This window comes from Apodemus sylvaticus, chromosome 13, assembly GCF_947179515.1.
Source record: "Apodemus sylvaticus chromosome 13, mApoSyl1.1, whole genome shotgun sequence".
Classification (NCBI taxonomy): domain Eukaryota; kingdom Metazoa; phylum Chordata; class Mammalia; order Rodentia; family Muridae; genus Apodemus; species Apodemus sylvaticus.
In genome coordinates this window covers 29,808,068-29,833,517 of record NC_067484.1, presented here as the reverse complement: position 1 = coordinate 29,833,517, position 25,450 = coordinate 29,808,068, and the positions used below count along the sequence as shown (strand labels likewise).

Below are 25,450 nucleotides of genomic sequence, written 5' to 3'. Positions count from 1 at the left end.
AGGAAGAATGAAAATCTGCTCGTCATTTTACATATTACCCCTGACACAGCACAGATTTAAAGAGAAAAAAGAAAGTCACTGATTCATTCTTCACCGCATGTTAGACACTGGAGACTGGGGAACTTTCTTGAGGTCATTCAGCTCCAAAGGAATCAAACAAAATTTCCGTCACTTCACAATGTCGCAAAGCCTAACCCTGGGTTTGAGTCAGAGTTTACCAGTGTGACTTTGAACACGTCACTGGACTTTTCTAAAACTCTACTTGGAAAATAAATGAGCAGGGACTGGGGAGTAGGAGGACTGTCACAAGTCAGAGGTCAGCCTGAGCTATCCAAGGTGAGTTATAGCCACCAGCCTGGACTAGACAGTGAGGTCCTGAAGTGGGGTGCAGTGGCTCACGACTTTGAATCCAGGAGAGGCAGGCAAATCTCTGTCATTTCAAGGCCATCCAGGGCTACATAGTGAGACCGTGTATCAAAAGCAAACAAACAGGAAGCAAACAATATTTTATTACTGCCCAGCCTGGTCCTCTTGGAGTATACTCAATAACCTGCTTCATTTCTAAAATGTATACTCAATAACCTGTTTCATTACCAAACAAGCACACACTGAAGAAAACAAAAAACGTACAGAAACTACTCAGTACCAAACTACTTTCTAATCACTTTCTTCCTTCTTGAGAAAGAGTCTATGCAGACAATCATAGTAGGCATTACTAACCACTTTTTACAAACAAAATTTAAAGCTAGGCTTGACCGCACACATCTGCAGTCCCAGCACTTGGACTCGGAAACTTGATCAAAGAGTTCGAGGCCAGCCTCTGCTTCATGAAATGTTTGGGACCCACCCAGGCTATAGAAGGCCCTGTCTCAAACAAAATTCAACATTAAATATTTAAAAGCAATGTGTTTTCTACAACCAAGGACCTACTATTAAATCCCAGTAGGAAATAAATTAATATAACATTGAAAATAATCAATCCTAAATATTTTTATTAAAAGGTTTTCCATACTATGTATTTTTATTCTATTCTTTCCCCTGCCCTCATCCCTAAATACTTTAACCAACAAACCCTGAGATGGTTCCAACTGTATCAGCCACCCTGGTTAGGGTCTCTTCGGATGTGGCAGCAGAGATCATGAGCGGGAACAGGAGAAAGAAGATGGTTATAAGTCCATTACAAAGTAGGGGGTGGAGGTCCATGCCAATGATCCTAGCATCGGGAGGCGAAGGCAGAAGAACCAGGAGTTCAAGAACAACTTCAGCTAGACTACAAGAGGTAGGAGAACAGGTGCCACAACATTGTCCTCTGACCTGCACATGCCCTGTGGCAAGTCTCCCTCTCAAACACATGAACACCATGCATACAATTAACAATATATAGCAATTTAAATATAAGTTTTTAAAAATTCCTTAGTTTCTGGGAATCATCTATTTATTATTTCTCTGCAGAATTTATTATACTCATACTAATGACACATTCATTTCAATGTTCCAACAGCAGTTAGTTACAAGAATCACCCCCAAAGAATCTATCTACCGGTCTATGACAAACAGTCAAAACACTTCTGGGATCAAGTTCCTCAACAGTTCTTGATACACCATACAACCAGGCCTGTTCTTTCAATAGAACCAAAGACTCTTCTGAAGTGAGGTCACACACGCTCTTTCCTCTGGAAACAGTTCGGGACCAAGACAAAGCCTCGTTGTTTGGAAAAAAAAATTATCTTTTCATGGCATCTTATAAATAAATTACAACTGAAACTGTAATCTACTAAGGCCAAGTCTAAAATCAAGCAACAGATCAAATAAAAAATGTTTGTTTGAAAGGGGAAAAAAAGAGGTTGAAAAGAATCATCAAAAAGTCAGCTTTAAATATCATTCAAGGTACACGTGTATCACAACGTCACACGGTATTCTGAATATAGTGCAACACTGAGGTTATTAATACACCACAATGGCTGGCTTTAAGTAAATTAATAAAACTATGTTTACTTGAACTAAAAATGAGAGAATATTCTAGTAGGGCTGACAATACTTAATGTTTCCCTCAATTTAGAAAGGATTTTCCTGAAATGTCGTTTTACAGACTATTCTAATTACATTTTCCACCTTTAAGCACTTTGACATTTCTATCAACTTTCCAAAGGCGAAGGTGGATTGTTTTGCTATGTTTTTAATAGACTTGCTTTTCAAAGAATGAGTTAGATAAAACCGGATAGGGGAAACCTATTACCAGTCTTCCCATCAATAAAGCATGTGAGTAAGCTCCTGGTTATGTGTCACTGTTTAGGTGACAAGTCATGAAGAATGTACGCGGACTAACTAAAAGCAATTTCATCTAAACAGCCTGTTTACTTCTTATAAACCTGTACTTTTCACCACAGCCAATTTTCACACTCAGTACCCAGAGCCATCAATCATTTCTTCTATTTCTCTCCCAAATAGCAGAATTCTCAGGGCTCCCTGGTTTCCCTGGCATCTCCAAGGACTGCTGACAAATTCAGAACGCTACCAAGGGCCAGCCAGCTCATTTTCCCGAAGATGTCATCTTCCGGTCAGGACCTCACGAGTCCCCCTCCGGAGCCTTCAGCCCCCAGCTCAGCCCCCGGTAAACACGCGAGGCCGGCGGACGCGCACACAGCCTTCCCGGAGCACGGGTCCCGCAGCCCCGCCCGCCCTCCCGCCCGCCCTCCCGGGGCCGCCCGCCAGCTTCCCACTGGACCAGGGGCGTCGGGCCGCGTCCTCACCGGAGGCGGGGGGCAGCTCGCCCTCCTCGCCGGCCGCGGGCGCCAGGGTGACGGCGCCGTCCCTCCAGACGCGGATCTGCGCGGCCGAGCGCACGCGGCGGTGGGGCTGGCGGCGGGCGGCAGCGCGCAGGGAGCCGCAGCACTGGAAGCACACGGCCCACGCCTGCTCCTCGTTGATGGGCTGGTTGTAGAGCCGCAGGATCTCCTCCAGGCTCAGCGCGTCGCGCGGGCCCCCTGCCGCGCCGAGCTGCGGCCCCTCGCCGCCGGGGCTGGAGGGCTGCGCCATGCGGCCCACGTCGCTGCGCCGCCGGCGCTCGGGTGCCGCGTCTCCTCAGCGCCGGAGCATCGTCTCGGAGAGCCACCGCCTCCGCATCCTGGGCTGCCGCCGCCCAGGCCGGCCGCGCGCCGCCGCGGGGACTAGGCGGGGACGCCGCGGCGCTCGGCGCTGACCAGCACGCAGCCGGCCGGTAGCGCGGCGATGGCGTCTGTTCGCCCCGCCCCGTCTCGCCCCGCCCCGTCTTGGGGGCCGCGCGGCCGAGCAGGTCCTGGGGGCGTCACCCCCAATGTGACTGACGCGCGGCCCAGCAGGGCCTGGGGGCGTCATCCCCCTCCCCATGTGAGTGACGCGGGGCGGAGCACATCCTGGGGGCGTCGAGCCCCCCCCCCCCCCCCGAGGTGAGTGACAGGCCGCGAGGGGCGACCGCACGGCTTGGCAGGAGCTGTGGTTCTGCAGGACCTGTGTGTGCAGACTCTCCGCGAAGTCGCTGTCACTGTTTCGGTTCATCCATAGTCTAAGAACTTGCATTCAGTCTTGGGCGATTTACTAAAAAGAAACGGTCATCTGAATCGCCCTCGCCACCGGCTGCCAAGCGCTTCCAGCTTTGGCCTGCCAGCGCAGGTCCCCTGGGCCCTTCGAGACACATCTCAGTTTCTCTTGATCACTCGACACATACTCTCTATCCCTGCACATCTGCAAAATTAATTTTTTAGATGTATTTTTTCTATTCATTTCTTTTGAAACACTCTCCCTGGGTAACCCAGGATGGCTGTGAACTCGCTGCCACCAGGTTCAGCTATTTCTTGAGTGTTTCTTGAGTCCTGGTACTCTCTCCACTCATTCAGTGAGGACAACAGTCTTGGACTTGCCTTGCTGAATTCTCTGAAAGCCTAGATCAGGGCCTGAGGTGTGGTGCACAAGGCTCAGGGCCTTTCAGATTCAACCTCCCCTGAGGTAATCACTGATAACCACATTCATCCGATTCTGTGTCTGGTTAACAGTCTGCCGTTCAAGAAGGCTCTGGTGTCAGAGACAAAGCTAAAGACAATTATCTATAGTACAAAAGAACTCTAGGGGCCTCCCTGAACCCATTCAAGTGTGCAATAAAACTGATAATTCTTTAAAATGTCCACCCAATCGTAGAAGGTTTTAATTGGAAACACTGCACCCAGGCTAGTCTTCGAAATTCCTAGAGGTGTAGCATCAACCAAGTAAGAAAGTCATAGTAGGTGCCATTTTATGTGGCATGTGGGAAACTGCACACTACAGTTAATTTTATAGTAGAAAGTCATTAAGAGTAAGAAATAGAGAGGCCGTTAAGGGAAAAAGCTCCGTGGACTCCTTTTGTTTTCAATACAAGAGATATAAAACAAGCTCTTCAAGTAAAATTACTTAATTATGGGTTCATAATCTCAAATGTGAAACTGCAGTATTTAGGGCCAGTGAGATGGCTCAGCAGGTGAAAGGCCTTTGCTGCCAAGCTGCAGCCCAGAGTTGAAGGGCAAAACCTATTCCATGTGATTGGTCTTTGAACTCTGTATGTATGTGCGCATACCCAATACACACAAAAGATGTAAAGAAAATAAATGCAGTATTTGTGTGTCAAAGCTCTGAGACCTTCAAAGCTCTGAGACCTTTCTCAGTCCTTGCGTGGGAGACTAATACATACTAGGATTACTATAATATTAATGATATATAAGAATATGTTAATATACCAACATTCCCACGGTTTGCTTTTTTAAAAGTGGATTCTGCGTGGCTTTTGAAAATACAGAAGAGCTTAAAAATCCTTTGAACAATGCAGAGAAACAATGGCCCACTTGTGTGGACACCACCACCATCTTGTGGCCTTGTGGAGTATTGCTACCCTTTGCACATGAACTACACAAAACCAGCTTTGTGTACCTTACCCACTCAAAACAAGTTGGATTAAAGAAGTGTTCCATGGCCCATAAATTGAAGAAGGGCAGTAAATGAATGCTCAACTAACTGTGACAATGGAGGGAAGGTTGAAAGAGGTGGAAGTGAGCAAAACCTTTATTAAAATCCAAATTAGATTTAGAATTTTATGCAGCCCAAGCCGGCCTCTAATTCTCATGTAGCCAAAGATGTCTTGACTGTGTGCCCATGCTTGACGTATTGCAGGTTCAAACCCGGGGCTTCATGCATGCTAGGCAATAACGCTCAAAAACTTAGCTCCACTCACAACCCCCATGTTGACTGTTTATATAGTTTTTTTGAAAGCTGATTTGCAACCCTAGGATTATTTTCATTTTCTAAATAATACTTTTTAAAATGTAAGCATTTTGTTTGTTTGTTTGTTTTTGGATTTTGGTTTTTTTGAGACAAGGTTTCTCTGTATAGCCCTGGCTATCCTGGAATTCACTCTGTAGACCAGGCTGGCCTCGAACTCAGAAATCTGCCTGCCTCTGCCTCCCAGAGTGCTGGGATTACAGGTGTGTGCCACCACTACCTGGCTAAAATGTAAGCATTTTGAAAGGGAAAAATATTATGAATCATTGAAAGGTTATATACAAAGAAAATTTTTGTGTTTTTAAGTACAAATTCTATGATATATACTGTGAGGTAAATCTACCTCTTGTGAGCATACGAGTAGTTACGATGAAGCAAGATGACAGCTAGAACACTGTCTGATATTCCTCTGTACACAGAATGAGTAGGAGGGAAATCCTTAAAGTCATATCCACTTTCTGTTATGCATCTCCTCAGCTTGTGGCTGAGCACTGGACACTTTCTGTAGAGATTTCCAGTATCTTCTGCAGTTCTGACAAGCCCCTCATATTCACCATCGATGCTTGAGACCGAGGGCTACCTGCTGAGGGAATGTGCTCCTCAACCAGTCCCTGGAATCCTGTCCCCGGAATCCTGTGACATCGTGGGCAGTTTCCTGCTTCTCCTTTTCAATTCAATCTCAAAAATTCAAATACCTTTGGTTTGGCATATTTTGTTCTACCACCATTTTTTTTAAGCTTTGTAATTCGGGTTTCTAAAAGTGACTTTATATATTTTACATGTCCAAACAATCCAAATCAACATTTAAGATATTTTCAAAGTATCTGGAGATCAGTGAAACTAAAAGGTGTAACTCGGAGTATGATTTTGGCGTTCCTTGATTTTCGTATGTTTATTTTGAAAATAGGATCCTTGAGGCATCTTCTTCTATTTACTTATCATTTTTGTAGAATGAATTACTTGATGCTTGATACTCTGGACTCGATGCAGGCTGCGCTGCTCAGAGGCTGTTGGGGAGCACGGCCCGAGTGTGCAGCCTGAGCTTAATCGCAGACAGTCCCAGACACCCGCTCCTAAGAGGCACATTCACCTAGAAAAGTACACCAAAGGGAGGAAAAGAGGAACAGTGGGTTTTTTCCATGTTGTAACCTCAATTTCCAATGTCAATAATCACACATATATATATTATAGTGACTTCGAATGCTTTCAGAATGATTTTTCCCTTCAGTTATAACAGCTGAAGGGTGGATTTTTATTCCTATCTAACAGGACAAAATGGAGGGCTGCAAAGTGAGAGGGTAGGAGCGGAGACCAGGCCTCCTGACCAGCTCACTGCTCTCTGTTGCTGACAAGAACAAGTCTCCTACCAAGTCTAAGAAAATAGGAAAAGACAAATAATGATTGTTTAAACTTGTGATTCTAAAACACCAACAAGCCCAAATCAGGCCATCCTCTTGGTTGGCTTTGTAAATGAATTGGCATTTGGGCTTCCTCACAAGTCATCTCCCATAGTAATTACCTTCCATGTGACTGGCATGGTCCCATCTCTCTAAAACAATTATGAATTATCATGCAGGCTAACTTACTATTTAAAACTGATATCTTGGGCTGGAGAGACAGCTCAGCAGTGAAGAGCACTTATTGCTATTGCAGAGGCCCTGAGTTCAGTCTCCACCTCTGGTCTCCACATGTACATGTAGACATGTGCACACACACACTAAAATGTATGTATCTAAAATGTATGTATATAGACACAGACAAGCACATACACATATTCACAAACACAGGTACCAACTAAATGGCTGGACTCTCCTATGCATACTTTAGAGACACATGTACCATTTACATTTTTTTTTCAGACAGTCTCACTCTAGAGCTCAGGCCACCTGAAGCTATGTCCTTCAAGGTAGCAATTCTTCTTTTTCAACCTTTGGAGTGCTGTGATTACCGGTGAGAGCCACCATATCTAACTAAAGACATTCTCAAGCCTGGCATGGTAGTGCATGCCTTTAATCCCAGGCAGAGGCAGGCAGATCTCTGTGTATTCACATCCAGCTGGGTCTACACTGCTAGCTCCGCAACAGTAAATCTTGTCTTAAAAAAAAAAAGACATATTCTCAAAATAATACTGAAAATACATTTTATAAAAGACAAGGGGCTAAAAATATGGCTCAGGAGGAGTACTTGTCAGATTACAGAACATTTATAAAAGTAGTGCAGGAAAGAAGAAGAGGGGTGATGGAGAAAAAAAAAGTAGACGTGGTGGCTCACATAGGCAATCCCACATTGTGTGAGCTGGGCAGGCAGACCTCAAGCCTGAGCAATCTGGGATGCACAGTCAGATTCTGTCTTGAGAGAGGGGATATCACAGTGGGGTTCACGTGACACAAGTACTCCAGAATCTTGAGTAAAGGAGGGGGAGGGCACTAGGCAAAAAGAAAAATGGCAGACCTAAATACAATTATACCAGGAATAGAATATATAATACAAAGAATACAGAATGAGTAGGAATGTATTTTTTGAAGAGGTTACTGGGAACTTAATACATAGTTTTCCACATTCTAAGCATGTGTTTTACCACTGAGCCTAATGTGAACTTATTTAATAGCCCCTTTAAGACATACAACTGTCAACTGGATTTTAAAGATTCAATTATATCATCTGCATAAGACATAACTGACATTCAAAGACAGATCATATGAAAGTTTAAGAATGGAAGAAGCTGTAATCATGAAAAACAGCATCCGTCAAAGTCACTCACACTTTCTAAGTGACTTTTTAGAATGCCAGTTGATTTTTCTCTCCTACCCGCCCCACCACAACTACTGAAAATCTGGGTCTAAAAATTAATGGAATTTTCAAGGCACCCATAATAACCTAAATGATCTTGGGGAAGGAATGAAGTTGTGAACCCCCCTCACCCCAAACAGTAATCACAACGTGTAGTGTGTGCTAGACTTGCTGCTCGGTGGGAAGAGAACCTGCCCAGCATGCACCAGGCTCTAGGTTTGACCTCCAGAGCACACATCTGTAATCCCAGGATTTAGGAGTCAGACTAAAAGGTCAAACACTCAGTCACCCTCAGCTATTGGAGCCAGTTTAATGCCAACCTGGCTGCTGTTCCCTGCCTCCAAAAAATGCCACAAACTAGGCGTGGTGGTACACACCTGTAATCCTAACACTTGGAACCAAAGTGAGTTCTAAGGCAGTCTGGTCTACTTGATGAGTCCCAGGCCAACAGGGATACATGAATAAGATTGTTCTAAAAACAATGGTACTGACATAAAAGAAAGATTCAAGGGGTTAAACCATGTACACCTAAGGCCAAATACTTTTTTCCAAGGAGATAAGACCAAGGGGGAAATTTAACTATGGATTTGGCAACAGATTCTTCAGTCATGACTATGAACCACAAGAAAAAAAAAAGATACTGCTTTCCATAAATATTAAAGTCTTTGTACTTCCAAGGATACGCTCATATGACCTGATGCACTGCACGAACATGGTAAACATTGCAGGCAAGCACACACACACTCACACACACACACAAATGATTTTATAAATATAAAGCCTGGACTTCATTTGGTTCACACTTTGTTACGCCACAGGAAAATGGGTTTCAAATGTATTCATCATGTGTCAGCTCTAAATCAAATATAAGGAATATACCAGCCTGTTGGTGATGGATCAAACAAACCTTTAATCCCAGCACTCGGGAGGCAGAAGCAGGCTCATCTCTGTGAGGTCAAGGTCAGCCTGGTCTATAGAGTGTGTTCCAGGACAGCCAGGGCTACACAGAGGAGCCCTGTCTCAAAAAAACCATGACAAACAAAAAGAAGACCCAAAGGAATATTCTGATGGTTGATGTTGACAGGATCTGGGTCACACCAGGAGACAAGCCTTGGGGCATACCTGTGAGGGATACTGAGATTGGGTCTGTCTCTGGGCATGCCACTCAGGGATTATCTTGCTTGGGAAGTGGCACCATGCCCTGGGCTTGGGATCCCTCTGTTTCTTGACTGTGGATGGAATATGACCAGCTGCTTCACACTCTACCACCACGACTGAGTGCAACTTCCAACTGGGAGCCAAAGTAAGCTCTTTCTCCCTTAAGCTTCTTTCCTTATGGTACTTTATCACAGCAACAGGAAAGGTAACTAAGACACACAGAATTATGAGCACAAGAGTTCTATTGATCGGTGAATTAACTGATTAAGTAAACCAACTTTAAAGAGTATTAATGTCAGACTCTACTAAGTGCATAACAAACAAATTTATTGTAGAATTGATAACAAAAGCATGCTGAAATACATGTGCTACTATATAGGAAGACAGGAGGACCAATCTAGTAACAAAACAGCTTTGACCTTTGATACATCCAGCGTCTTTGTATACGCCTCAGCTTATCTCAAAAGTTGAAAACTTCAAGCAATTTTCTGTTGATGGATTTGTGTATAATTATAGTAATAGATTACTTCTCTAAAGTCATGTCAGTGTCACAAGAGATGGAAATGAAGAGGGGTAATATTTCGACTTCTAAAAAAACATTAAATGATAAATATTCATTGTAATTTTTTTAAAAGTTTTACCATATCTATCTTTTGCTTGTTTGTTTGCTTTTGTTTTGTTTTGGGTTGTGGGTTTTTTTGGTTGTTTGTTTTTTTTTTTTTTTGTAGACAATGTTTCTCTGTGTAGCTGTAGCTGTCCCGGAACTCCTTCTGTAGTCCAGGCTGGCCTCAAACTCAGAGATATGCCTGCCTCTGCCTCCCAACTGCTGGGATTAAAGGCCTGTGAAACCACAGCTAGGTATAGTATCTTTAGATTTTAATTTTAAAAAAAATATTTAGGCCAGTGAGATAGCTCAGAGGGTGAAGGCACTTCCTTGCTGGCAAGACTGCTGACCTGAGTTTAATCTCCAGAACCCACAAACTGTTGATGGATTTGTGTATAATTATAGTAACAGATTACTTCTCTAAAGTCATGTCAGTGTCACAAAAGATGGAAATGTTGCTCCTGCTCCTGACAGTTGGCCTGATTTCTATAAACTCTATGATATACACTCACATGTACAAGCACATGTGTAGGCACATACAAAGTCAATATAAAAAGTCAGACATCCAAATATAAATAAATAAATAAACCATTTTATTTGCAACAGCAAGTAATGAAAAGAATAAATAATGTGGATAGTGGACTGGCATACACTTATTTCTTAAGAAGACCAATGGATAAGGCAACTGAACTAAGAAACTGCACACAGATGCAAGCAAACTTCTGTGAGTTCTGGGCCAGCCAGGGCCACATAGTTGACACACTGTGGGTGTAGCTCAGTGGTAGTGTTTGCCCAGCATGTAGTATTGCTAGTATCACCAAAACAAAACAAAACAAAACAACCCTCTGCACAGAAACGCAGAATGGACAGTCAAAATACTCATCATCAGTTACTTATAGAAAGTTGAATTACTTTAGTTTTTAATGCTTACCTTTGCTTGCTTTTAAAATAAAACATTTAAATTTGCTCAGTTTAAAATAAATATGAACTCACATGCTTTCTCAATGGCCTCTTATGATTTTTTCAATGACATGAGTCACATACAAGCTGATCTGTTTTTTTTCAATTGGGATTTTTGTTTGTTTTTTGAGACTGGGTTTCTCTGTATAGCCCTGGCTGTCTTGGAACTAGCTCTGTAGACCAGGCTACCCTCGAACTCACAGAGATCCACCTGTTTCTGCCTCCCTAGTGCTGGAATTAAAAGTGTGCACCATCATAGCCTGGCAATAGGCTGATGTTTTTAATCACAACAAAAAATAAAGAACAACCAGCATTATAAACAATGAAATGTAATAAGTATTTTCTAAAGTGCTCGATTAATTTAAATAATATCCATAAATTATTCACATACAGCATATTCATGTGAGATCAGTTATTAACATTTATGCTTTTTGGTTATTACATTCCTTTTGTTGTTGTTTGTGATGGTTCTCACTGTATAGCCCTGACTGGCCTGAAATTTGCTATGTAGACCAGGCTGGCCCATTGTGGAATTAAAAGTGTGTGCCATCATACCTAGCTTTTTTCTATTCTTACATCAAAGTCTTTACTTACACTTCTGTAAAGCCTCCTATATCCCTAGTATCACACAAAAATGATAATTTAGCAAAATATATTTTTATCTATGTAATAAATAAACTATTAAGGTTAATTTCTCCTAATTCGTGTAAAATAATCTTTCCTTTATGAAAAATAATGATCATTTTGATTTAACTATGGCTTAAACCAGTAGACAAATCTCTTTACTTACTTACTAATGTAAAGTAACAGATCTTACATTCACATTTAAACTACTGAGTCCCTCAAAGTATCATTTATTATTATACACTTAATTCATACTAAATTCAATACAAATTTTTATCCTTAATTTTTAAGTACATACATGATATTTTAAAACATTGCCAGTCAGATCTATATAAAACGACATCCTAAAGGCTGATTTTAAGTTAAGAAACCTTCATACAGCTATTCATACAATTCTAATAAAACACAGGAATAATTCTTAGGAAATGTTAGTCCTATAATACTGAGCGATATTTACAAGCAAACATGATCCAAACAGCACATGCAGATTCAGGGTAGGTAAACACTCGAACACGAACTGCCAGTCGCACCTGGTCTCCACGACAACAGATTATTTCTTCACAAAAAGGAGACCTATATAAAAAGAAAAAGTAATTAAGGAGAAAGTCACTGTGGAAGCTCTCATGTTTATATAGTTTGTCATACCTAGCAATTATCAGATTAATTGCTTTCTAGATTCTTAGTACAAAAATATCTATGAATTAACAAATTTTTCTTTTTCTTTTTCTTTTTTTTTTTTTTTTGGATTTGTTTTTTTTCCGAGACAGGGTTTCTTGTATAGCCCTGGCTGTCTTAGAATTCACTCTGTAGACCAGGCTGGCCTCGAACTCAGAAATCTGCCTGCCTCTGTACCACCACCACCCAGCTAACAAAATTTTAAATTATGAATTAATAAAATCCTTACCGAAGACAAGTGGCAAATGCACGCCTTGCATTTCTATACACAAAATGTATGGGGAACCCTTTAAATGTGTGCCCGTCAGGCACAGCCCTCCTTATGGCATCTTGAAATTCTTCATTGCCTGCAGAGATGCTTGTTGTTCGTTCAAATTCATATGAAGCCAAAGCTGGTGATAAAAGATAGGAGAGCTGGTCTTCCCAAACAGTAGTGAGGCCAAGGTCCTGTAGCAATTCAAAATGTGAAATATATTAATATTTTAAAAACCAATTCCATACAAATGTACATTTTGCTTTTGGGCAGGGTCTCTGAACATGGGCTAGATGGACATAGACTTTGCAATCCTCCTGCCTCAGCCTTCAGCTAGGATTAGAGGAATGCACCACTATACCTAGCTAACTGCTCACTTGAATGTATGCCAGGAAATGGTTTGTTTAATTATTTGTGTTGCTTTGTGACAGAATTTCCTATAGTCCAGGTGTGATGCTGAGTATGTCTGTGATTTACTGTCTCCATGTTCCAAATGCTGGGATTACAGACATGTGCCACTACACCCAACTCAAGACATATGTGCCTGTAACTCCATAGTCCTATCTAGCCATCAAGGATGGCTTCCATCTTGAAACAGTTCTCCTACCCCGTCTCCTGAGTACGAGGATTGCAGACATGTGCGGCCATACCTGGCAAGAGATTTGTGTTCATTTTTACACAGGTTCTCATCATGTGGATTTGCCTGGTTGTACTTCCCATGCTTTCAAGACCTTCCTTTCCCTTTCTTTTCTTTCTTTTTAAAGACAGAGTCTCTTCTACACAGCCCAAGCTGTCCTGGAACTCAGTATGTAGACCAGACTGTCCTCTAGAGATCTGCCTGCCTCAGTCTCCCAAAAGCTAGGATTAAAGCTGTGTGCCACCACATCTGCCTGAAGAGACTTCTTAAAAGCTGTCCTAATTTCTCAATTTCCTCTTAATTATTCTAGGGATAAACAGAAATAAAAATAAGCAGTTACTTCTAAGAAATAGAATAACTTGCTGTAACATACGCCTTGTCCATCAGCTAATAACGCATTAATATTTTCAGCATGGTGCTAGTAAGGAGTGTACTTAATTAAGACTCAGAAGTATAAAATAACTACTCATTAGAAAGAATACAGAATCATCCTAATATGGAAGATATAATATCAGTAAGTTTTTAGGCTCTATTTGGATTGGTTGGTAAGGCATGGAGCCCTGGGTTCAACTCCCAGCTCTACATAAAACTAGGTGTAAAGGTGCATCCTGTATTTCCAACACACAAGAGGCGGCGACAAGAGGATCAGAAGTTCAATCTCAGTGACAAAAAGTTTGAGGCCAGCCTAAGTTATACAAGACCAACTTCCCCCTCAAGAGCTTTTGTAAGAAAGACAATCTGCATAAACCCAACCACAGTAGAGGGCAAAGTCAATGAGTAAATGAATGTCAAGAATTTCCAAAACGGTTACCCTAAAAGGCACTGTATTTAACATTGTAAAAGATTAAAAGGTAAAGACAAGATTAAAAGTTGGCTCAACAGTTAAGAGCACTTGCTCTTGTAGAAGATCAGGGTTCAATTCCTAGCACTCAAATGGAGGCTCACAACAATCTGTAACTCCAGTTCCAAGGATCAGAAGAAGCCCTATTCTGAACTCTGTGGACATTAGGCATGCAAGTAGTACTCATAACAAATGCTCATAACAAAAGCAGTCTGAAAGGCTTTTTAACACTTTCCAGATCACACACATCTTTCTTGCAGGGTTACAGGCACTACTGACTTAGCTAATGTTTAGAATGATCAGCATTGACACGGATTTCAGCTATATGAATAAATACCCTCAATTCTGACTTTATATTTCCCTTATCACTAACAGGTGCTTACTAAGCTATGTAAATTTTCATAGCCATGGTCAAAAACCTGCAGGACTATGAGTGATTGGGAGCCCAGAGAATATAATGAATCAATTTGTCGTTGATGGTGTCAGGAAAACAAGGAAAGGTTATCCAGGAAGGGGATTTTAAGTGGGAGCATAAGAGGCAAACTAGAAACAAATATCATCTAGAAATTTTGGATTTCAGTTGCTTGTCGGTCATGAATCATCAATAACTTAATACTCTAAGATGTCAGTCTTCTAAGAGATTCTTGGGATAAATGTCAAGTTTGGGAATTGATAGAGTATGAGTGTGTGTGTGTGTGCGCGCGTGTGCGTGTGCATGTGTGTGTGTGTATGTGTGTGTGGTGGGGACTGAACATGCTAAACAAACACACTATCATTGAGTTATCGCCCAGGTAAAGTTCTATTCTTAAAATATGTTAATCTCACTAGCTATGGTGGTGCACTAAGAAGAATAGGTGGGCTCTTGGCATTCAACACCAGATTGGTCTACATAATGACCTACCAGAGCTACAAAGTGAGACTGTCTCAAAAAAACAAAAATAAAATATAAAACATGTTACTCTCTTCCCTTTAATCAGTGCATCTTGTCTATAATGCCCCTATGAAGGAGTCAACACGGCCAATAAACAAGATATCTGATCCTATTATTAAAGGAATGCAAATTAAAGCTAGACTGAAGGTGTAATTTTACCTCCACCCATGTGGAATAAAAGAAACAGGAAGAGGACTGGAGAGATGGTTCAGAGGTTAAGAGCACTGACTGCTCTTCCAAGAGGTCCTGAGTTCAATTCCCAGCAACCACATGGTGGCTAACAACCATCTATAATGAGATCTGGTGCCCTCTTCTGATATGTAGGCAGAACACTGTGTAAATAATAAATAAATCATTAAAAGAAAGAAAAGAAGGAAAAGAAAGAAAGAGGAAGAGGGCTGGAGCGATCACTCAGTGACTAAGAGTACTTGTGGTGCTTGCAGAAGACTTAGTTTCAGGTCTTGTACTCACATGGCACTTTATAACTATAAATTCCAGCGCCAGGGAATCCAATGCCTTCTTTTAACCTTCTCAGGCATGAAGCACACACCTGGTATACTTACATACATGCAGGCAAAACACTTTCACATACAATAAATCTTGAAAAAAAATTCCCAGAAACAAGCTAAGGGAGCAAGGCAGCCGGGGGCGAGGGGCGGGGAAGGGGTATGGCGGCGTGGCAGGACTGGGCTAAAATGAATGTGAACAAGCCCATCCTCCTCCAATTCTAGGAGGAAATAATAACTTTAGAAGGTTTAGTAGACTTAGGAATTCCTAAGAAGCTCTCATTTTTACTTATGTGTGTGTGTGTGTTTGTGTTTATGGGTAGTTGAGTAAGCAGGGAAAGTGTGTCAGATTCCCCAGTGCTGGAGTTACAGGCTGTGCACTACTGGATATGGGTGCTAGGATCCGAACCCAAGGCCTCTGTAAAGGCAAAATGTTCTCAGCCACTAACTTATCTTTCCAGCCCAGATTTAGCCATTTTTAAGTCTCACAACTATGTCTCCTGAGTTCAGCCACTACAATCTTCATGAAGGTAGCAACTGTGTTGGCTTTGCTTTGAGCTAGAATAATAGGTGAGTACTGCTCACCTTTTGCCTTAACTGAGCACACTTATGGGGAAAAAAGTTGGGATAGGGGTGCTGGAGAGATGGCTCAGTGGTTAGGAGCACTGACTGCTCTTCCAGAGGTCCTGAGTTCAATTTCCAGCAACAACATGGTGGCTCACAATCATCTGTAATAGTATCCGATGCACTCTTCTAGTGTGTGTCTAAAGACACCTGCAGTGTACTCATATAAATAACAATAAATAAATCTTAAAGAAAAAAGTTGGGATGGCTAGTTGGCTCTTTGGTTAAGTGTACTTGTGGCTCTTGCAGAGGACCCAGGTTCAATCCCCAGCACCCACATGGCAGTTTGTAACCGCAACTCTAGTCCAAGGGGATCCAGAGCCCTCCTCTGACCTTCAAGGGCATCAGGCATGCAAGTGGTATAATACCTACCTACAAGCAAAATAATCATACACATACAATAATAATTCTAAAGGAACAATTAGAAAATAAACACAACAAAGGGAGCATGAAGCCACAACTGCTTCTGTGGCAGTTACCTTTCTGTGTTCGGACACCAGAAGCCTTAGCTGCATTTCAATTTCATTGCTTGTGACTGAGGCGTCAATCGTGGATGCGCACAGAGGTGGGAAGGGAGGGAGGGATGTAGTAGCACCTGGAGCGCACACAGACTTAATTGCTTCTTCACTCATGGGTTTCCACTTGGACTCATCATTCAAATCAAATATGCAGGTCTCTACTGCATCCGAGGGTTGACAGTTTCCCAGGAACATCTGATGATTGAAAACACAACCGATTGTTCGATAGGGGTACAGCGGTTTAGGCTGTTCAGCAAGTGGAGGTCCATCAGGATTAGTAGGCTTGTGGATGTACCTAAAAGAAATGACAGTTTTATACAATGAGACTTTTTCAACTGTAAAGTCAGTTATCGTGCTCTCGCTTGCTCACACTGAGTGTGCTGGCTGGAGGCTGGTGCAATCATGTCCTAGCACTAGCTACGTTTTTTGGAAGATGAGGTCTTTCCCTGATCCCAGAGCTTACAGTTCTGGGTAGAGTAGATGGCCACTGAACCCCCAGGATCCCCCTGTGTCCCCAGCTCTGGGGAAGACAGGCGTATGTCCACTCTCGGCTTCCACATGAGTTCTGAAGATGGGAACTCAGGCTTGCACAGCAAGCGCTCTACTGAGCCAGCTCCCAACTGCTTACTCTGCCTTATCTGCATAGTGCATCTTTAAAAAACAACTTCCGGAAGGAAGGAGGGAAGGAAGGAAAGAAGGGAGGAAGGAAGGAGGGAGGGACGGAGGGAGGGAGGGAAGGAGAGAAGGACGGAGGAAGGAAGGAAGGAGGAAGGGAGGGAAGGAGAGAGAGAAGGATGAAGGAAGGAAGGAAGGAGGAAGGAAGGAGGAAGGGAGGGAGGGAGGGAGGGAGGGAGGGAGGGAGGAAGGAAGGAAGGAAGGAAGGAAGGAAGGAAGGAAGGAAGGAAGGAAGGAAATAGTCTATGTCTATGGTGAAGATCAAGAAAGTTTATCCCAGAGAGTATCATAATTAAAATAATTTACCTGTATAATATGAGGCACGACTACTCAAAATGATTATCAGCCAGGGAGAAACAGAACTTAGGAAAACAAGGAGGCAGCCCAGCCCTTGTTACAACACTGAACACTTAATACAAGATGAAGGAAAAACAAGAAAGAACACCCAGGAAGAAACAGTCTTGGTGCCTACTTCAGATTTTCAAACTAAGCCATGATTTTCAACTTGAACTCATTTTTTTTGGGGGGGTGGGGGGGAGTCGAGACAGGGTTTCTCTGTGTAGCCCTGGCTGTCCTGGAACTTTTTAGACCAGGCTGGCCTCAAACTCAGAAATCCGCCTGCCTCTGCCTTCCAAGTGCTGGGATTAAAGGCGTATGCCACCACTGCCCGGCTTTGAACTCATTTTTAGTCTTAGGAATAATCCTCAGAAAATAAGTATGTCAATTACACAAAACTATATATATACATATATTTACTAATATTATGATAGTAAATATTTTAGGAGTACATAGTATTCTCTTAAAAGTCATTTACTTAGCAACCATATGCCAAATAGCTTCTAATAACTAAAATTATAAACATGTACTTCTGTGTTCCATCCAAACAAAAAAGAGCTGCAATTTCAAGAAGGCTCAGTGTGAAAGATTCTTGTTGGGTTGGAGAGATGGCTCAGAGGGTTAAGAACACTGACTGCTCTTCTGAAGGTCCTGAGTTCAAATCCCAGCAACTACATGGTGGTTCACAACCATCTGTAATGAGATCTGATGCCTTCTTCTGGTGTGTCTGAAGACAGCTACAGTGTACTTACATATCATAAAATAAATAATTAAAAAAAAAAAAAAAGGCTTGTTACTCAGCCTCTGACCTGAGTGTGAGTCCCAGAACCCATATAGAGGAGGAAATCAATTCTTCAAGTTATCCTGACTTCCTCTCACACCGAATGAATGAGTAGGTGAGTGGGTGGGTGGGTGGGTGGATGGATAGATGGATGGATAAATAAATAACTGCAGGGCTTTGGGACTGATCCAAGTTTTCACATGCTGTGGCATGCAACTGGAGGACAGAGGACAACCGTGTGGACTCGGCTCTCTGCCTGTGTCTACCACTGACCCTAGCCCTCATTATATTCTCCTTGTAAACTTAGTTGACTAACCTGTGCCCTGTTAAACTCTCCCAAAACATGATGGTCCCATCAGTCCCACAGGTCATAACCCAGGCATGAGGAGCGCCCTTGGCCTTAGTTCCAACACAGACAAAGGCCTCCAGTCCATATCCAAGAAGGAGGCTGCACAACAGGTTAGCATGGTCTTCACAATCACCCTAGAGAGGAAAGTCAAGTAAAATTAGGATGTATTCATAGTTCTATTAAATACCTAAAGTAAAAAAAAAAAAATCAATAAAAAACTTCAACTTTAATCATTAATCCAGTGTTAATCTAAAACAAGGGGAAATATGCTAATGTGAAAGATGCTAATTTACAAGGGAGATTTACAAGATAAAGGGGATGGACAAGCAAGCTGAAAATATTTCAGCAGGAAATGTAAATAAATGAAAAGGGCTCAGATGAAGCCAACAAGGTCAATGGTATCTACTATTCTTTTAAGATAGGTAATGATAACAAGAACAATAAGACAATAAAATGTTGACTTTAGGGTGGACTATGCCATGCTCCCCTCTATGCTCCAGATTTTCGTTGGTGGTTTTTTTTTTTTTTTTTGGTTTTTTAGAGACAGGGTTTCTCTGTATAGCCCTGGCTGTCTTGGAACTCACTCTGTAGACCAGGCTGGCCTTGAACTCAGAAATCTGCCTGCCTCTGCCTCCCAAGTGGTGGGATTACAGGTGTGAGCCACCACAGGCCTGACCAGATTTTCTTTTTACGTTACTGTTTCACATCAGCTGTCACTGTGTGGCAAGGGCTAGCCTCCAGTGATCTCTAGTCTCTGCCAGATGCTTGGATTATAGGAATGTCTCCATGCCCATCCCTTATTATACAATTTCTACACATTAGAGAGAGTATGAAACTGGGGACTAGGGTATAGAGCAGAGTAGAGTGAGTGCCTCGCATGCGCAGAGAGCCTGCCTTAGGTCTCCAGCACACCACAAGCAGGCCATAATGGTACTCATCTGTAAACCCAGCACTCAGGAGGCAGAAGTTCAAATTCATCTCTGGCCACTTAGTATTAGCATATATTAGATGTGTTTAAACAGATATTTTAAGTATAAGATTATTATAGATCATATGCAAAAATAATAATAGAGTAAGAAAATGAAGAACTTTTTCCCTCAAAATTTTATTTCTGGTTCTATGGTTCTAACTCCACCTCCCCCATTTTTTTTCAGTAATATAAACTGAACCCAGGACTGCTCTCCCACTGAGCTATATACCCTTATCATAATGTTTCATAAAAGCTTTTAGAGCCAGTATGTTTTCTTCCTGAGATTTTTAATATAAAAACCCCAAATAAAATTTAAGAGGCATTTATGCAAAAAGTTCATTTATAATATCAAAAAGTCAAAGCAAACTAGGTAAGTATAGGGGCTCATGCCTTAACTCCCGGCACTGGGAGGCATAGGCAGGAGGATCTCTTATGAGTTCAAAGCAAACCTGGTCTACAAAACAAGTTCCAGGACAGACAAATGGCTCAGTGGTTAAGAGTACTGTCTGCTCTTCCAGAGGTCCTGAGTTCAATTCCTGGCAACCACAAGGTGGATTATAATCTGTATAGAATCTGCTTCCCTCTTCTGGTATATATAAAATCAGAATACTCATATATATAAAATAAATAAAAAAAACCTCTATGAATCCAATAGAAAAAGTGTTTTTAACATAAATAAAACAGGACAGGATTTTATCTATATATTACCTATAAATTATGAAAAAATATGCATAATGAATAAAATTATAAAAGATGATGAATTGGGAATAAATTATTAGTTGCCCCTTTAGAGTTATAATGGTAATGCAGTAAAACTACTTTAATATTTAAATAATTTTCAAGGTTCTACTTTAAAATGTGTTTTTTCTTTTAGAGACTTGGTATCTACTCTGCCTTGTTCACTAAGGTCCTGCATCCTATTGTCCTGGCCACTGAGGGCAGGCACCATCTGATGCTATGCTCTACTCTTGGTACATAACACCAAAAGATACGTGAAGAGCTTCAGAAAATGGTACCAGAACAGCGGAAGCGTCAATTCTGCACAGCAAGCGTTAGGAGCCTCTAATCTGCCTGGGTTGTCTACAACTGTAGAGCGCTCGCTGAGTCCTAAGCATGGTCACATTCACTCCCTCTGCTCAACTGTGGACATGTTACAAGAAGCTATTTTAAGTGCTTGTTGCCTTGACACCCCTGCTGTGATGGACTGTAACCTTTCTCCCTTCTTTTGTGTCATGGTATTTTAGCAAAGTAACAGAAATAAAACTAAAATGAGTGATTACGAGTGATTACTAGCTTTACAATCAACTGCTTATTTAAATAAAAATATTTTTTAAAAAAGGTGTCATTCCTATTGTACTAGAAGTTTTAGAATTTTAAAAATATAAGTAGAACTTTTAGAAACTATAGCTTAGAAATAAACTTTGTTTTGGATAAATGTTTTTTTCAACTATTTTTAAGAGACAACCTATGGGGTTTAAAGACAGGGTGTCTTTGTGTAGCCTTGGCTACCTAAGACTAACTAGCTCTGTAGACCAGGCTGGTCTTGAACTCACCTGCCTCTCCTGCTAGCACTACAGGCATGTGCCACCACTTCATGGCCAATACTACCTATTTTTAAATATGTCAAGTCCTTTGAGTTTTAAGTGTAGTAAGCCATCCTCCACCAAGTAATTTTGCTTATAAATTACTATGTTTTAAAGCTATGCATAGTGGGGTATCTAATCCCAGTTTGGATCTTAGCTGTTGTGTTTTTAGTTAATTATAATACTTTCATTATTGGATTTAGGGTTATCAGTGAATTTTCACATATAAACTGGATGTCTTTTGTTTTTCAAGACAGTCTCTCTACATAGCTCTGTCTATCCTAGAACTCACTATGTAGACCACACTGGGTTTTTTAATTCAAAGCAACCCACTTGCCTCTGCCTCCTAAGTGCTAGGATTAAAGGCGTGAGTCACTATGCCTGTCTATTCTAAGTTGGATTTTAATTCTATTTGATGAGATTCATAAAACATTTTTACAAGAATAATTAGTGTTAATCATTTGACCACAGTGGCTGGCATAAAGCTTACCAACGCTAGGAGGTATAACTCAATCAAACTTTTGTTAATACCTAAATTTTTTTAAGATTATTTATTTTTATGTGCACTGATATTTTGTCTGCATGTACATCTCTGTGAGATGTACAATTCCTCTGGAACTGCAGATATAGACAATTGTGAGTTGTCATATGGGTGCTGGGAATTAAACCAGGCCTGTGCTCTTAACTGCTGAGCCATCTCTCCAGCTCTTTTTGCTCAATATTTATAACTGCTGGGTCCCAGGAGGATCTAGGCAGAGTGTCTTGATACCCTCTCCTTTTAATTCACTATGTGAATTTTAAGGGATTTTACACTAGTTTAGTGAGTTTTGCAATGTTAATCTACCTCAAAATAATCACAAAATCAGGTCCAAACCTTTTGTGTTTATGTAATTTAAGAATCCAGCTAAACGTTTTTTCAGTACTTTGCTGTTATTAAGTATTTGCAGTTATTAAGCTACAGGAATTGGTTAAACATTAGTACATAAAATTCATCTGAGAGTTTTTGTGAAAAAAGGCTTTTATGAGTTACATTTTTTTTGTTGTTGTTGTATATTTTGTTTTGCTTTTTTTGGGTACATACTAAAGTCCTTAATTTGGAAACCCTTAGAAGTAATGGGTAGAAAGCATTCATTTGCTGAGTTTCTTGTTTTAGGGATTTGGGTGTAAGTAGTGGTGCACACCTTTAGTCCCAGCACTTGGGGACAGAGGCACATGGATCTCTTTGAGTTCAAGGTCAGCATGGTCTACAGAGGCAGCTTCTAGGACAGCTGGAAATGCATAGAGAATCCCTGTCTTAAAAATACTACAAAACACACACGCACACACCCCCCCACACACACACACAGCCCAGCCTTTCCAAGTGATGAATGAGTCTGTCACTCAAATGTTTCTTCTACTCTATGAGCCGTCCTTTGTGACTGCACTTTCTATTTACACAATACCAGACAAAGTTAATACAAAACAGCAATATTAATATAAAACAGCAGCGGGTGAAAGAAGCTTGTCTTCCTGTTTCACTGCAGTAAATATTAAAAAAAAACTTACTTGCTCACTATATTAGCAAGACTGTTAGAGTTTAGAAAACAAGGAAACATCCTGTGCTCTGAAGTTAAAGTACTGAAATCACTAAAAGTTTTATATCAGAAACTAGAGAGATGGCTCAGCAGTGAAGAGACCTGGCTGCTCTTCTAGACGTCCTGGGTTTCCCAGCTCCCACATGGTAGCTCACAATCCTCTGTAACTCCATAGGTACTATGAATATTCATGCACTGACAAACATTATATACAAATAAAAATATAAAATAAATACAAATGTCTTACGAAGTTTAATATCAAATTTATACAAGTTATAATTATAACTTATATATTACATAAGTTAAATATGATTGTGTTAAAACTAAAGAAAAATGCATACCATAAAATGCAAGAACTTTTCGTATAACCATTCTGCTTATAGGCTTCTGTTCTTTCTGGACCTTGGCGGTCCTGGAGCCTGTCACACACACTAAGCAGTTCTCACCGTCAGCCACTTGCCTCTGCCTCTGACCACCACATCCAAGTGCTTTGTTTTTGAGACAAGATCTCACTATGTAGCACAGGCTGCCCAAGAGCTTTCTGTTATCCAGACTGACCTTGAACCCATGATCTTTTGCCAGTCTCCCAAGTTCTAGGATTACAAGCATAAGCCAGCACATTTGGCTTTATGACTTTGGGTCTCTATCTCAGTGGAAAAACATTCTATTAAATAAGATTTTTGCCAACAAAAATAAACATGCTACGTTTTAAGTGCCAATGTGTAAACATTACAGATAATAATGGTAAGATTTGACTTGTTAGAGTTGATAATCCATATATTTTCAAGGAAATTCTTTTATAAATATGCTATAAATTAAAAATAATTGAGAGTAAATACTATTATTTGTTACATGTTTATGATACCTTGTTTCTACAGAGAAAAGCCAGCAGAGTGCACCACTGTTCCTGCTTGCCACCTCCTCCAATAACAGGGGCTCGTTCATAACCAAGGACATTAACAAATCGAGCTGCTTGCCTCGGAGTATCCAGAAGTCGCCCAGCTCGAAGTGGCTTGACATAGGAACAGACAGGTCTATTTATCCCATTCTCATCCTGGAGGAAGAAGGGGAAACATTATAACAACAAGCCAATCACCTGAAGCACCACATCTTCCTATTATTCTGTAGATAATCTGGATGCCACTGATTGCATTCACACCTTTCATCTAGCACAATGCTACTGTATCTTTTAAGTTTTGTCCAACTGACAAAGGTCCGCTCTTGCCTCCCAAGTACTGGGATTAAAAGCGTACACTATCACACTGCCTGGCACTTATATTCTTATGAACTCTATCTTATTCTCTTTTATAAATGAAACAAACTATCTATCTGTTATATAATGGAGTCAGGGTTTATATTAGTGTAGCCCTGATAGTCCTAAAACTCTCTATAGAACAGGCTAGTCTCAAACTCAGAGAGCCTCTTCTTCCAAGTGCTGGCAATAAAGGCATGCAGTGGAGCCAGGAGTTTTATAACCTGAGCTGTCTGACTCCAAAGCCTATAGTAGTTAAGAACTGCTCTGAAAAAAAGAGTCGCTGGGCGGTGGCGGCACACGCCTGTACTCCCAGCACCCTGGGAGGCAGAGGCAGGCGGATTTCTGAGTTCGAGACCAGCCTGGTCTACAGAGTGAGTTCCAGGACAGCCAGGGCTATACAGAGAAACCCTGTCTCCAAAAAACCAAATCCAAAAAACAAACAAAAAGAAAACAAACAAAAAAAGGAGTCAGCAGATAGGCAAGGGAAGGAAATGGGATCTAAGTCTAAGCTGAAGTATTCGTTTGTATTGTAGGCAACAGGAACACAATGCTCAATTTTCAGAACCACCAATATATTTCCACACAGTAGTTCTCCAGTGGAATCTCAGACCTCAACAAAAATTATACTATGGAAAGTTAGAAGCAATTTTTCTCCTTCCCACTAACAGCTAATTTTGGACTCTTAGTCCCAAGATCCCTGTCTAGATATGAGGTCATTTGTAGTTTGTCCCAAGGATTAGGGAGTACAAGATATATGCATGAATGCACACATCTGTGATTTTGGAAAGAAAATGGGCCCATAGGCCCATAGGCCCATAGGAAGTAGCACTATAAGGAGGTGTGGCCTTGTTGAGTGGGTGTGGCATTAGTGGAGGAAGTGTGTCACTGAGATATCAGCCGCTCAAGCCAGGCCCAGTGTGGCATTCTCTTCCTGCTGCCTGCCAATGTAGAACTCTCAGCTCCTTCTCCAGCCTGCATGCTTCCATGTACCCATCATAAAAATGATGGACTAAACTTCTAAAACTGTAAGCAAGTTCCAATTAAATGTTTCCTTTATAAGAGTTGCTATAGTCATGGTATCTCTTCACAGCAACAGAAACCCTAACTAAGACATCTAAGACACTTAATATCAAAATTAATCTAACACTTCCTCAGAAGCGATACCTATATATATATATATATATTCAGAAGAAACTGTACTTTAAATTTTGATTACTAGACTAGTAATATGTAGCATGTACTTATTTTTGATGCTAGGCAGCCACAGCTCCTGTGTGTCACCTGATCACAAAGGTAAACAACAGATATTCCTTAGTGTATCGTGTTTCTAAGCTACAACATAGGGCAGGTCAGCTGTACTAAAAGGCACTTTCAAGTTAATATGTTCATCGGCATGAAACTGCACCAAAGTCAAATCATTTGTAGTTGAAATTAAGCAATTAAACATTTCTGGCCACTGGCTTAGAAACAGTGATCATACACAATTATCGCACTACTATTATTTTAAAGCATCTTATGTGATATTT

At 41.2% G+C, this 25,450-nt stretch overlaps 2 protein-coding genes across 6 annotated transcripts in view; both read right to left on the bottom strand.

The window, feature by feature from the left end:
* Spire1 (spire type actin nucleation factor 1) overlaps positions 1–3,252 on the bottom strand; it is a 132,392-nt gene extending 129,140 nt beyond the window's left edge. The window contains exon 1 of one of the 2 annotated variants that reach the window (XM_052156001.1): positions 2,751–3,252. In XM_052156001.1, the coding sequence (XP_052011961.1) occupies positions 2,751–3,036 (286 nt within the window). In that variant the 5' untranslated portion in view covers positions 3,037–3,252. The remainder of the gene's footprint in view (positions 1–2,750) is intronic. The other variant, XM_052156002.1, reaches the window with a different exon arrangement.
* Positions 3,253–6,157: 2,905 nt separating this feature from the next.
* Positions 6,158–25,450, bottom strand: part of Cep76 (centrosomal protein 76) — a 30,383-nt gene continuing 11,090 nt past the window's right edge. For 2 of the 4 annotated variants that reach the window (XM_052155166.1, XM_052155165.1), the window contains 7 exons: positions 23,535–23,723; positions 18,510–18,676; positions 16,363–16,696; positions 12,321–12,538; positions 11,874–11,989; positions 9,193–9,437; positions 6,158–6,370 (listed from right to left, as the gene is read on the bottom strand). In XM_052155166.1, coding sequence (XP_052011126.1) covers positions 6,281–6,370; positions 9,193–9,437; positions 11,874–11,989; positions 12,321–12,538; positions 16,363–16,696; positions 18,510–18,676; positions 23,535–23,723 — 1,359 coding nt within the window. In that variant the 3' untranslated portion in view covers positions 6,158–6,280. Of the gene's footprint in view, positions 6,371–9,192; positions 9,438–10,404; positions 11,990–12,320; positions 12,539–16,362; positions 16,697–18,509; positions 18,677–23,534; positions 23,724–25,450 lie in introns of those variants that run through there. The other 2 variants (XM_052155168.1, XM_052155167.1) reach the window with 2 other exon arrangements.